The following is a 13,943-nucleotide window of genomic DNA, read 5'->3' as shown; positions in this document are numbered from 1 at the left end:
AAAGAGTCAACTGTTCCATCTGTCTCCATCAGTGTCCTCACCTCATTGTCCGGATCACACTCTTCCATCTGTGTTCGCTTTCATCTATGTATATTCTTAATTTTCTGTGTTTTCAGCTATCCATTTGCAATACTTTTGTCTAGTGAGTTGTAAAAGTAATTTTATATGAGCTTGGCTTTTATACATAGTTTACTGTGCTTAGTGACAATAGAATAAGGTGATTGGGTTATAGAGTCCTTTTTGGTTTCTCAGACAGACACAGGTTTAGCCTCATTTTGCTAAGAAAATTAGAGCTAAGAGCACAAAGAATTTGAGAATCACAGCCTATGTGAGGTCCTTTGAAATGTTTATGTTCAGTACATGTATAGGAAAAATATTTTACAAAGAAGTCACATTTAATCAGGATCATAGTTATTAACTTCCATTGTTTATCTTCAGGTGTTCAACTTATCCTTCATATTTAATTCAAATAAATATGAGTAACATTATCTCTCTGAGTTACCATGAAAAGTTTAATAGGGTATTATAATCATATAAAGCTAAATTCTATGATTTATGAATCACATTCCCAAAACTGTTTTATTTAAGACTATTTATCAGTAAGCTCAGAATTTTCTGATTAGGATATTTGATACTTGTGTCTTATATATTCTAGGAGACAGTATTTTTCTTATCAAGTAAAAATGAAATGATAAGCGTATACTGACAAACTATAGCATGCCTGTCTTCTACCCCCTATTACTATCCCACCCCTAACTTCTGTAATGTATTTTTTTTTTTACACCTTTATTGTCCCTTCAACTTTGAGATGGGATATTCATTTGAGAATTCACATTCAACATTGCTCTGTAATAGGGAGAGAGAGAGAGAGAGAGAGAGAGAGAGAGAGAGAAATTTCTTTTTTAATGTAAAGAATGAAGGAGGTTGGTGAGGGGGAAGAGAAACACATGTATTATTTTTAAAATCTTTATTGTTCTGAGAATCTTTTGAATAAGAATAAATAGTTCTTTTTTTCCTATAATCCAAATAAATATTTAGAAAACTCTTTCTGATGTTATTGCACATCTAGATGGATTTCTTTCCACCATCTCACCTTCTCTTTCTTTATCGAAAACCATAATTTAGCAGTTAGGTGAAAAGTTGATCAGCAAAGCCACATAAATGAAGTAAGTCTTTTAAAACATCGTCCACATGTATTTCTGGTTATGCACTAATAAACACAGTGACAACTATTCAGTATTTTGTACTATATGAATAATAGTCCAACATCAGATTAAAAATAATGCAGCAAAAAGTATTATGTAATAAGAGAAAAATCACATGGCAGATTGTGGCTGGCTTTAAAAAAAAATTTTTTTTTACGGTGGCATTTAGCTGAGTTCCAGAATAAGATTTGTCCTGTGTGTAGACAGAACTTGTTTAGTTGTAAGGTCTCACAAGGGTATGTATGCCCAAATGGTGAAATGCTATCCTTTTGGAAATAATATGGAAATTCTCAGTAAGGAAATTGAGGGAGAAATTAATATACACATTTCATTTTCCTGAAGGAGCAAATAGAAACAAAACTACAAAAAGAAACAAAAATATATATCTTGGGGAAAAGATGTCTTCTTACGGGTAACAATCACTTTTCATATGATTGCACCATCTTGCTGTTAGTATTTCAAAAATTATTCTTCCGTGGAGGGGTGGGGCAGCTTCTTTTTATCTTTGCAATAATAATTGCAGTGCCCTTTTCACTGTGTGTTGGCTTTTTTCTCATACACCAGATTGGATGCCAAGTTACTGATCAGTCTCACAATTTAGTCTCATACTGCAAGAGCCTAGTGCCCTCTCACATGGTACTAATGACATGAGTTTAATGTACATAGAATCATAAATGCATTTCTGTCTACTCACGAGCGATTCATATTGCAACAGCGGCACCATCGCCACCCTATGATATCACTTGTCTTGAAAGTTGTCGTGACTCGATGGTTCTTGGATGGAAGCAACCAGATAAGAGTGGAGGGGCTGAAATTACTGGCTATTATGTGAACTATCGTGAGGTAATTGACGGGGTACCGGGAAGATGGAGAGAAGCCAACATCAAAGCTGTCAGTGATGAGGCATATAAGGTAAATGTGTGACCTTCTGTAGTGTGGAGTGTCATGTATATGATGACACGGTCACTTGCACACCATGCACACTCACCTACACACCCAGCACCTTGTAAATGATTCATGTCATTACTCCAGGGTCCATTGTCTGCAATGACATGAGTTTTGTCATTGTCATATACGGTAAGTCATATAAGGTAAGTAGAAGTGATCTGACCAGGAAGGACTTGTATTTTCTGATTCATACACATAAGCAATAACTTCCCAGAACATTTACTGTGAAATGTATATCTATTATAAAAATTAGTGTTTATTTCAAGACTTATGAAATATCTGTAACCAATATGCCACTAGCACCAAGGGTCCCAGGATCTAAATGACTAGATTTTTAACTTTCAGTGTTCAAATGACAAAGGATAAAGGGACATGGGCCTGGTGGTCAGACTCAGCTCACCACTTGTGAAGTGTCCCCCATGAAGGGATGGTTCACATGTGTCTACCCACAAGTTTCCCTTCTTCACTGCTTTGCCCATCTCAGCACACTTGAAGGGTCTTACTGTTGCCACAACTATGCCCCCCCCCCTCTTTAGAGCATTGTCAGCTGGAGGAAAGTTACCACCTCCTAGTACTCACAGAACCCCAAGCTGTGGGGGCAAGAGCAGGGCGAGGCTGGGCGAATGCTTTCCCTAACTCAGTGCCACGCTTTTTAAATCTAACACTTAAAATTTATGAAATATCACACACATACTGAACACATAAAGAATAAAACAAGAATACTTAAAATAAAATTATGTTTTTAAGATTCTTCCATGTCAGTGTGTAGCTATGACTTCATTACTGTGTTGTATTCTATCATAGGACCATCTCACAATCTACTTTTCCATTCAGTTATTGATTGATACATGGGCATTTTTGCATTCATAGCTATATCAAACAGTGTAGCTATGAACATTTTTGTTTGTATCTGCTGGCACATACATGCACTAGTTTCTGTAGGTTATTATCTAAAAGTAGAATTGCTGGTCCAGAGAGTCTGTTTATCTTCAATTTTAGTAGATAATTCTATACTGTTTTTCTAAAGAGTATGAGAATTCCCATTGTTGCACATCCTTCTAACACTTGCTATATTCACACATTCTCAGTTTTGACAGTCAAAGTGTCAAATGAGTCTGAACATCTCTTCTTGTGTATACATATTCCACTTGAAATCTCCTTTTATAACATGCCTATTCAAAGGTTTTGCCAGTTTTCTACTAGGTTTTCTTACTGACTGGTGATGTTCTTTATATATTCTGAGTTTAAATCCTTGGTAGCTGTAGAATCTGCGTCTATCTTCTCCCATTTGTTGGCTGGCATTTTCTTCTCCCTATGGTAACGACACTAGTTTTAATGTCAGATTTATTGTGGCCAGACTTAACAGCATTGGCTTTGTCATTAGTGATTGCTGTTACCCCCGCACCCTTTTTTTAAGAGATGCCTTCGCTATTGAAGGTCATGGGGATATTGTATTAGATTACCTCCTCAAAGCTTTATGGTTTGCCACTTACATTAAAGTCATTACTTCACCTATAAATTTTGTGTGTGGTGTAAAGTAAAAGTCAACATTCACTTTCCCCCCATGGGTTTTCAGTTGTCCCAGCATTATCTATTGAAAATTGCAGCTATTCTGCTAGGCTATCTGTATCATGTATCAAGTTTCTTTGATGTGAGTGTCTGCTTCCATGTTCTCTATTTTGTTCCACTGGTCTCTTTGTCTACCACTGGGCGAGTACCACACTAATTTAATCATTACCACTCTAGGGGCGCCTGGGTGGCGCAGTCAGTTAAGCGTCCGACTTCAGCCAGGTCAGGATCTCGCGGTCCGTGAGTTCGAGCCCCGCATCAGGCTCTGGGCTGATGGCTCAGAGCCTGGAGCCTGTTTCCGCTTCTGTGTCTCCCTCTCTCTCTGCCCCTCCCCCGTTCATGCTCTGTCTCTCTCTGTCCCAAAAATAAATAAAAACGTTGAAAAAAAAAAAATTTAATCATTACCACTCTATAGTAAATTTGATAACTGGTAGATCAAATTATCTTCGTTTATTTTTTATTCCAAGGCTATTTTTAGCCCTTTGCACTTTGATATAAATTGTAGAATTAGGTTACCAAGTTCTACCAAAAAACAAGACAAGCAAAAGAAAATATAATAAGAAAAATTAAATTAAACAAAAACATTTTAAAATTCTGATTGGGATTGTATTGACTCTACAAAGAAATTGAGGAATCATTGATATCTTAAAATATATTTTTAATGTTTATTTATTTTGTGAGAGAGAGAATGAGTGCAGGAGTGGGGGAGGGGCAAAGAGAGAGACTCCCAAGCAGGCTCCCTGCTGACAGCAAGGAGCCCAAGGTAGGGCTCAACACGGGGCTCGGCTAGGGGCCTGATCTCAATCCCGTGAACCATGAGATTATGACCTGAGCCGAAATCAAGAGTTGGACTAACCAACTGAGCCACCCAAGTGCTCTTGACATTTTTAAAATATTAAATCTTCTAATACATGAACATGATATTTTTCTCCATTTATTTTGGTCTTCTTTAAAGTTTCTCAATAAAGTTTTATAATTCTCTATAGAAGTCCTACACATCATGTTATTTGTTTATAGGTGTTACATATTTTCAGTGTTTAAATAGTATTTTTTTTTTTTTAATTTTTTTTCAACATTTTTTATTTTATTTTTGGGACAGAGAGAGACAGAGCATGAACGGGGGAGGGGCAGAGAGAGAGGGAGACACAGAATCGGAAACAGGCTCCAGGCTCCGAGCCATCAGCCCAGAGCCTGACGCGGGGCTCGAACTCACGGACCGCGAGATCGTGACCTGGCTGAAGTCGGACGCTTAACCGACTGCGCCACCCAGGCGCCCCCTAAATAGTATATTTTTATATCATTTTGTTATTGCTGGAATATAGAGATATACCTAATTTTTATACATTGATTTTACATGTCATTGTTATGTATAGGTTTTTTGCTAAATTGTCTCATAATTTCAAAAAGCTACCTATGAACTCTTTTTGATTTTTTATGTATCATCATATCATCTGCAAATGACAATTTACTTCTTCATTTCCAAATTTTATATTTTTTGCTTCATTTTCTTAACTTTCTGCTTAGAGTCTTTACAAAATGTTGATAGAAGTGGTGGTCTTGGTCATTCTAGACTTGATCTTTATCTTAAAAGAAAACTTTTCAACATTTCACTGTTAAATGTTATATTTACTATCAGTGTCTGATAGACATCTGTTATCAACTAAAGGAAGTTTCCTTCCGTTCCTAGTTAAGAATTAATTTAAATTATCAAATATTTTTTCTGAATCTATTGATATGGTTATACAATTTTTCTCTTGAGTTTTAATGTGGTATATTCTACTAATTGTCTAATGTTAAAACAACCTTGCGTTCCTGGCATAAATCCAAACTGGACATTATGTATACTGTGTCTGTATATTACTTGATTTTTTTTTTTTTTTGCTTATTATTGTTTAGGATTTTTTGCCTCTATGTTCATGAATGAAATTACCCTGAGACTGTAATGAATTTGATATAAATACCTGACAAGGATAGTACTAGAAGTGAAAATTCCAGGAAAATCTCACTTTATTGAGATATAATTCACATATTGTAAAATTCACCCAATTAAAATGTTGCTTTATATATTTTGAAGGGATGTTATTAGATGCGTACGAAGTGACTTTCTGTATCACTAACAATATGTTTTTCCTTAAAGTCTATATTATCTGTTATTAATAGAAACTTACCAATTTTCTTTTGGTTGGTGTTTGCATGGTATATAATTTTTCATCCTTTAACTTTCTATCTATCTTTAACTTTATGCTTTGTATGTGTCTTTTAAAAATAGTATAGGGTTATGTATTTTTTCCTACCTGAGAGTCTTTGTCATTTAACTAGAGTAATGTTACTACTAGTTACTTTTTTGAAAAACCAGTTATCTTATTTTGTATTTTCTATTTGTTGTGCCTGTTTGGTTTCATTTTCTGTCCTTACTTGACTACTTTGAATAGTTTTTTTTCCCCATCAGTCATCCCCTTATTCCTGTACACTACCTTGAAAGCTATAGATTCTGGGTTTCTGGGTTTGTTTTTGGTGGTTATTCTAGAAATTACCGTGAGCAAATTAACAGTCCAGTCTGAATTTATTCTATTGTTTTACCCTTGTCTGAGAAACATAGAGGCTCAAAATACCTTAAGCCAGTTCCCAACTTGTATGCTATTGTGTGTGTTAAGTCTTTTTTTGAATCCAAAAGTATTGTTATTATTGTTTTATCTCAATAATTATTTAGATTTATCTACATATTTTACATTTTATTTGATTTTATATCTTTGGCCTTCCATTTGAGATTACTTTCCTTTTGTCTAAATTAAATAGTTTAGAATGTTCTTTAGTGAGGGTATTCTGAAGATACATACTCTTCACGTTTATCTGAAAATAACTTTATTTTCATTCTTCAAAAAATTTTTTCTGGATAAAACATTATATAATAGTAGTTCTTTTCTTTCACACTTTAAAGGTATAATTTCACTGTCTTTTGGCTCATTGTTGCCACTGACATGTCAGCTCTTATTTTTATTTTTTTAAGATTTTTTTTAAGTAATCTGTGTACTCAATGTGGGGCTTAAACTTATAACCCCAAGTTCAAGAGACACATGCTCTACCAACTGAGCCAGCCAGGCACCTCAACATGTCAGCTTTTAGTCTGTTTGCTCATTGGAAGATTATTTGTCTTTTCTCTTAGACAGCTTTTAATATTTTCACTATCTCTTTGGTGTGCTACAGTTGAAGTAGTATGTGTCTAGGTATAGGTTTTTTAACAATGTCTCTTCCAAGGATTTTGACAGGAGGAGGATTTTTAACCTGTGGGTTGGATTTTTTCAGGAATATCTTTCTGGAAAACTCTAAGCCACTATCTCCTAAAATATTGTTGCTGCTCCCTTCTCTCCCCTCTTCTCCTGAAGCTCTAGTTAACATGCATTTGGCGTTCTCATTCTATCTTCCACGTCTATTAATTGCTCTTCTCTCTTTCCCATCTTTGTGTCTTTCTCCACTGTGGTCTGTGTAATTTCTTATAACTTTCTATTAGTTTACAAAGTTCCTCTTCTTTTCGTCTGATTTCCTGTTAATCACATCCCGTTATTTTTTTCTTATTGTATTTTCCCTTTTATAAGTCATATTTTACAAAATATTTTATAGTTTGCTCTCTCCTGCAGATATTTTAAATTTGTATTTTATACTTAAAACATAGTAACCATAGCTGTTTTTCTAATCTATGTCAGATGATTACATCATCTAATATCTTTGCAGGTCTATATCTGTCATCACTGGTTTTGTTGTCTTGCTCATGGTATCTTGTTTTCTATGCTTGGTTATCCTTGATTATGTGATGCTCATTGTCCTTAAAATATTACTTGCATTAATAATTTGAGGTTTAGCATGAAGGCATCTTTCTCTGGAGAAAATATGTATTTGCTTCTGCAAAGTACCTGGGGATACCCCATGTTCAGTTTTTTCTTAAATCAAGTATAAGGCTTTAATTTTTTGGACAAACAAGCAATGTGAATTTACACTGTATGAAGGCAGAATGATTTCTAATTCAACTTTATCCCCAAAGAGTAAAACCCTTTAGGGTTCCAGCTTAATAGTAGAGGGTTCCCTTTTATTATCTCCTTTTTGGTTTCGCTCTAGGCTTTGATTTCTGAGTCCCTCTACTTGTCAGATAATCAAAACCAAAGGTCAAAAAAAATTTTTTATTGGCCAGTTCCCCAAAGTAAAAGCCACTTCGATATTTCATTTATCTCTCTTTGTTCCCTATTTCCCTTTATGCTGGCCTGATAATTCTGTAACATCTTGACACTAATTTGATGCTTTTGAGAAGATTTTTAAAAGATGTTTTTATCTAGTGTTTTTTAATTTTTTAGCAGGGTGATTAATCTGTATAGCCTAGTTCACCATTGCCAGAAATAGAAGTCCCATGCCACAGTATTTCACCTAAGCCTAGAATGACCAACTTTTCCAGTTTGCCTAGGACTCTCCTAGTTTCAGCACTAAACTGCCTACATCCTTAGAAACCCCATAATTCCAGGAAAATTGGACTAGTTGTTCACACTAACGGAGCCCCAGAACAGCTGGTACCTGAATAAAGTGCTTTTAGATCCAAGTTATCTACATGATAGTTTCCTCTTAATTAACAAGATTTCCCCTTCTTAAAGGGAGTGTATGTATGTGTGTGTGAATCAAAAAGGGAGTTTGTATTATTCTGTTACCAAAACATATAGCCATTGTATTCTACTTGTACCCTAAATAACTGGCAATAGACCCTCTTGCAGATGAACTTATGACTTCATGATCAAATCAGGAGTAGACTGGATCAGAGATATATACTTGTCTTGTGTAGTCTTAAATCATACAATGGGTAAACTTTGTTAATTCAGGTGTTTCCATCAATACCTCCATTTATTAAGTATTTTTAGTGCTCAAAGGATTGTTCATAGTCCATGGATTTTTTTCACACTAGTATATTCTGTCATTTCTATTTTGCAAATGTTTTCACATTCCTTATTTTATCACATATATGTACAACAACCCAATTTCTTCTGAGGGATATAGAAAATATTAGTCTCTCAGTAAGGAGCACAAAAATGACAAGATTTTAAATATTTTGATTCCTAGTTTAGAATTCTCTTAATTTTTATCTCTACAAGCATTAATTTTCTATTGCTGCATAGCAGATTACCACAAACTTTGTGACTTGAAAAGACTCACATTTGTTATATCACAGTGTCTGCAAGTCAGGAGTCTACATATGGCTCAGATGGGGCTTCTGCTCCCCGTCTCACAAAGTTTTAATCTAGGTGTCAGCTGGGCTCATTTGCATCTGGAGCTGAGTTCCTCTTGCAAACTGATTCAATTGCTGGCAGAATTCAGTTCCTTCAGCTCTGAGGCTGGGGCCCTCTGCTCCTACAGACTGCCCTTCTCCAAATGTGAGTGGCTAGGCATTTCTCAACCTGACATTTGCTTCTTCCAGGCCATCAGGAGAGTGTTCTCATTAAGAAAGTCCCAAACCCCATTTTAAGAGCTTTCATCTGATTAAATCAGGCCTAGTTCATCTCCCTTTAGATGAACTAAAAAATAAACTAAGTAGAGACCTTGATTACATCTATAATATCCCTCCCCCTTTTCCGTATGATGGAACAACAATCATGGGACTGATATTCCAATACCTTTGCCATATTCTCTTGGTTGGAAGCAGGTGACAGGCTTCACCCACACTCAAGGGGAGGAGATTACAAAAGGGTATGACTCATTGGGGGTCACCTCAGGGTGTATCCAGTTCAGGAGGTAAGTAAATAAAATATTGAACAACTTTAAAAAACAAACATGAATCAACATCCACTCTCTGTGATGTTGTGTTGCAGATTAGCGACTTGAAGGAAAACATGGTGTATCAGTTCCAAGTGGCAGCCATGAACATTGCTGGGTTGGGAGTGCCCTCAGCAGTAAGTGCATGCTTCAAATGTGAAGAGTGGACCATTGCTGTTCCAGGTAAACTATATTAACCGTATCTCAGCAGTGAGGCTTGGGGTTTCTTCCAAAAGAAACTACAACTTGGAACTACATTTAAGTGCTATATAAACAACTCCTAAGGGAAAAGAATTCTCTTGACCCCTTATGTTTAGTTAAAATATTTTTATAATCCTATTAAATAATAGGTACCTATATAAAATAAAGTATAATTTCTTGTGCTTGTATTCCAAATACATCCGAGAGCCCTCATAGTTATCCCTCTGCTTGGAATAGGATTAATAGAAGCACAAAATAGAAGTACCACATGATCATTGAAAAGGAATTCTGGGGGCGCCTGGGTGGCTCAGTCGGTTAAGTGGCCGACTTCAGCTCAGGTCATGATCTCGCGGTCTGTGAGTTCGAGCCCTGCATCGGGCTCTGTGCTGACCGCTCAGAGCCTGGAGCCTGTTTCAGATTCTGTGTCTCCCTCTCTCTCTGACCCTCCCCCGTTCATGCTCTGTCTCTCTCTGTCGCAAAAATAAATAAACGTTAAAAAAAAAATTAAAAAAAAAAAGAAAAGGAATTCTGATTTTTTACTTGTGCTTCTTAAAGACCGCTGAAGGCCATCCAATTCATATCCCCCAACAAAGTATCTCAGAAACTTCTTCCTGCACTCCCTAATTCTCATGCATTCTCCCACTGCACTGGAACCTTTCATTTGTCAACCTGCTCAAAATCTCTCTCTCCGGGCTCAGCCAATATGTCTCCTCTTCCTTGGTGTCTCTCTCCTCCCTTGCTGCCAGCTCTTTGTTATGTCATGTAGGTGGACTTAACATGCCTGCCTAGGACTTAAGCCATAGACTTTCTCCACTTATCTCTCTTCACTTCTCCAGTCCTTTTGCTCTCTCTACACCTTTGTCCCAACTCTGCATCATAACAAAGGTACTGGTACCTGGCTGGAAGTAGTCTCTTTTGGAGGTTGCCATTGTGAGTAGTTAGTTGGCTGAACAGGGAAGAAAATGGGAGAAGGCAGAAACATTTACCTATGCTTTTAAAAACTCATACAGCTACAACACTGAACAAATTAAAAAATTGAATACAAACAAATGTATGAAGCCATTAGGTTTCAAACTAACAATGTTAATGTATTTGGTAGATGATTTTATTTTGCTTCCAACAGTACTAACTTCAGAGATCCAGTAAGTGCCACAGGATGACTAGATTCTCCCACTTGGCTTTAATATTCAACATATGTAATAACTGGTATAGCACCAGTATTGACCACATTAGAACACAAGGCCACACTGGAACATATTGGGTGGATCCAGCTTTGTCCTTAATGCCACTCTCTTCCTCTATTTGAAATCCTAGTGCCCTTGAAGAACCATCATTTTGCCTTCACTTAGTGAGTGTTTATCTGCATGACTTCTCTATCCAGTGTGAATAAAAAATTACAAGAGGAACCCAAGAGAAGCTCAAGCACTCACTCAACTTCAGTAAATATAAGATGCAAACATGCTGCCTTTCCTTGTACCTCCACTAAGCTGGTTGATATTTCTTAAGCTCCATCTGTCACCTACATGAAAGCGGATCTGTTTTTTTTAATTCTTTAATTCCTGAATAAAGTTAAAATATGAGTGACCAGAGACTATGAAATTCTGAGCAGGCCTGTGGGAAATGTTTGATTCAAAAAGATATAGTTAGCAAAAGAGGTTGCAGGGTGAGTGCTAAGTGTTTGGATGCCTCATTGGGTTCCAAGGATGACACAAGAAAATGGTTTAGGGGCGCCTGGGTGGCTCAGTCGATTGAGCATCCAACTCCGGCTCAGGTCATGATCTCACAGTTCGTGGGTTCGAGCCCCGCATCAGGCTCTGTGCTGACCGCTTACTCAGAGCCTGGAGCCTGCTTCAGATTCTGTGTCTCCATCTCTCTCTGCCCCTCCCCCACTCATGCTTTGTCTCACTCTGTTTCTCAAAAAAAAAAAAAAATGTAAAAAAAAATTTTTTTTAAATAATAAATAAAAAATAAAAAAAAAGAAAATAGTTTAAAAGCCCTTTGCAAAACAGAACATGACACACTAGTATAAGGTATTGATGTTAATATTTAAATCTATCACCACATTATTTAAACCTCTTACCTTGTGAGAAGGCAAGGCTGACACAGTTCTGTGACTGTTAAGCCAAGGTGCAGGACCCAACAAATATTGAGCTATCAATTGCAAACTGCCAAGGCACAGCATGGTAGAGTCTGTGTGTGTAGCTGGCTTTTTAGGGCACTGTGAGTCAGTTCAGGGGATTTTAATTGATTGATTAGGAATCACTTATTTTTTTTTAAAGGACAGGAAAAAAGAAAATATACCATCTGCAAATATCACCAGCTAGCTGGTGGTCATGGAAAGATGTGGGAAATCACTTACTGGTTTGGACTCTCCCAAGAGTGCAAAGAGCACATGGACAGGGAGAACATTTTTCTGTCTTCCTGAACAGGTGGATCAAGTTATTTGGCTTCTCTGAGCTTTCTGTTAATTGTCTTAAGGATGAATGAGATAAATAAATAAGTATCTAGCAGTGTTTAGCACAGATTCAGGGCTCACGGGATTGATTGTATCTGTTTTGATGAAAGTTCTTTGTAAACTGTAATGGTAGTTTGGTTTAAGTCCTAGATGGGATATATGCTTTATGGGAAAGATTTCCCTCCAGAGGGGAGCTCTTTGGTAATATATTCCTTTTTCCTATAAAAGAAATATTACTATATATATTCACATGCCATCAAATAGAGTTGCTTTCTTCCTCCTTATTTGAGATTTAGGAAAAGTTTCAGATTACCATCGAAAAATAATCTGAAATTGAATCTGCAACCACGTTAAAGTGTTCTGATGAAAGGTGAGGACCACAGGGCCTAGGACACCCTGAAGGCAAATTTTCATCCAGCCTCTGAGGGGCACCTTGAACTGGCCCCTAACCACCTACTGCTCATAAAGGGACTGAGTGGGTTGATGTAGAGCCATTGAGTAAACTTGATATGAAATGACCACAAAATACCTATTTCTAAAGGAATGGTAGATTTTACAAAAGAAAAACACTGGATTCAGCTTTAAGACTTTAAATGTGGTTCTAGATTTACATGTATTTGAATGTTTTCATATACATCATCATTTTTATGTATTGGTCTCTTTCTGTTTCTCAGGACCCCCACACAGTGTCAAGTGTAGTGAAGTCAGGAAAACCTCCCTAGTTCTGCAGTGGAGGCCTCCGATCCACTCTGGAAGGACTCCAGTCACTGGTTACTTTGTGGACTTGAAGGAGGCCAGTGCCAAAGATGACCAATGGCGAGGACTCAATGAGGCAGCTATTAAAAACACATACCTGAGGGTAAGAGTGTGCTCGTATTTTGAGAAACACTTTTTTGTTTTAAAGAAGAAATGCTCCTCTAATGGTATTAACTTTAAAATTAGCAAGATAGAATACAACATTTCTGCTTTGGTCTGTTTCGTTTATTGGGCTCCTGGTAAGTTTCCATTTGGCAGTGGTTGGGGTTGGGGGCAGTTTCTGATGCTTAAAGCAATTTGGTTCTATTTAACCTGAATCCCTTTAGCCTACCTCTGGAAAACATCCACAAGCTCCCTTCTCCCTCTTCTTTCCTTCCTTGCCTATACTTACCTACCTCACATTTTTGTTACTTACAGTCTTAGAAAGGTGACTTTCACATTTCCACCTCTGATTTTTTTTTTCTTTTTTTTCTGAGGATAGTTTTTGTTTTGAGTGTGCTATTTTCCTAGTGTTCATGCCGACACGTGTTTACCTGTGGATTCCTTTGAGTCATGCTGTGTCTCACTTCACAGGCTTCCTCGTGCTTGTGTCACATGAGCTCTCAGAGGCTAGTGGAATGAATTCACTCAACTCTTGACCTAATCCTCACCCTTATCTGTGCCTTTGCCTTCCAGATTCCTTTAAAGTGCTCTAACTGAACAAATTCCTAACTTCATCTACCAAAGACTGTTCTACTAAAGCCACTGAATCTCGCTTGTACCAAATGGATACCTCCAAAGAATGTTTTCCCTATGTCACCCTTGGCACCTGGAGACCCTGAATCCATACTAGGGCTTCAGAAAATGTGGGGTGTATGATTCTAGCTCTTATTACTTAGGATGAAGGGTAGCTTCACCATAGTCATATAGAAATACCTGTTGGCAGAATAAGCCACTGCCTAGAGGTGGACCTTGGAAGATATTCAGAGTATGCCTGCTCTAAAAGATCTCTACCATTGACCTGCCACTGTGGACTAAAGTCCATA

General features: G+C 37.0%; 1 protein-coding gene across 3 annotated transcripts in view; it reads left to right on the top strand.

Moving 5' to 3' along the window:
- The window catches only part of MYOM1 (myomesin 1), a 153,038-nt gene that overhangs the window by 90,950 nt on the left and 48,145 nt on the right, over nucleotides 1-13,943 (top strand). For all 3 annotated transcript variants that reach the window (XM_058692583.1, XM_058692582.1, XM_058692584.1), the window contains 3 exons: nucleotides 1,921-2,117; nucleotides 9,563-9,689; nucleotides 12,837-13,021. In XM_058692583.1, the coding sequence (XP_058548566.1) occupies nucleotides 1,921-2,117; nucleotides 9,563-9,689; nucleotides 12,837-13,021 (509 nt within the window). The remainder of the gene's footprint in view (nucleotides 1-1,920; nucleotides 2,118-9,562; nucleotides 9,690-12,836; nucleotides 13,022-13,943) is intronic.

The sequence above is a fragment of the Neofelis nebulosa genome, chromosome 11, assembly GCF_028018385.1.
Source record: "Neofelis nebulosa isolate mNeoNeb1 chromosome 11, mNeoNeb1.pri, whole genome shotgun sequence".
Taxonomy (NCBI): domain Eukaryota; kingdom Metazoa; phylum Chordata; class Mammalia; order Carnivora; family Felidae; genus Neofelis; species Neofelis nebulosa.
This window is presented reverse-complemented; position numbering and strand designations above follow the sequence as displayed.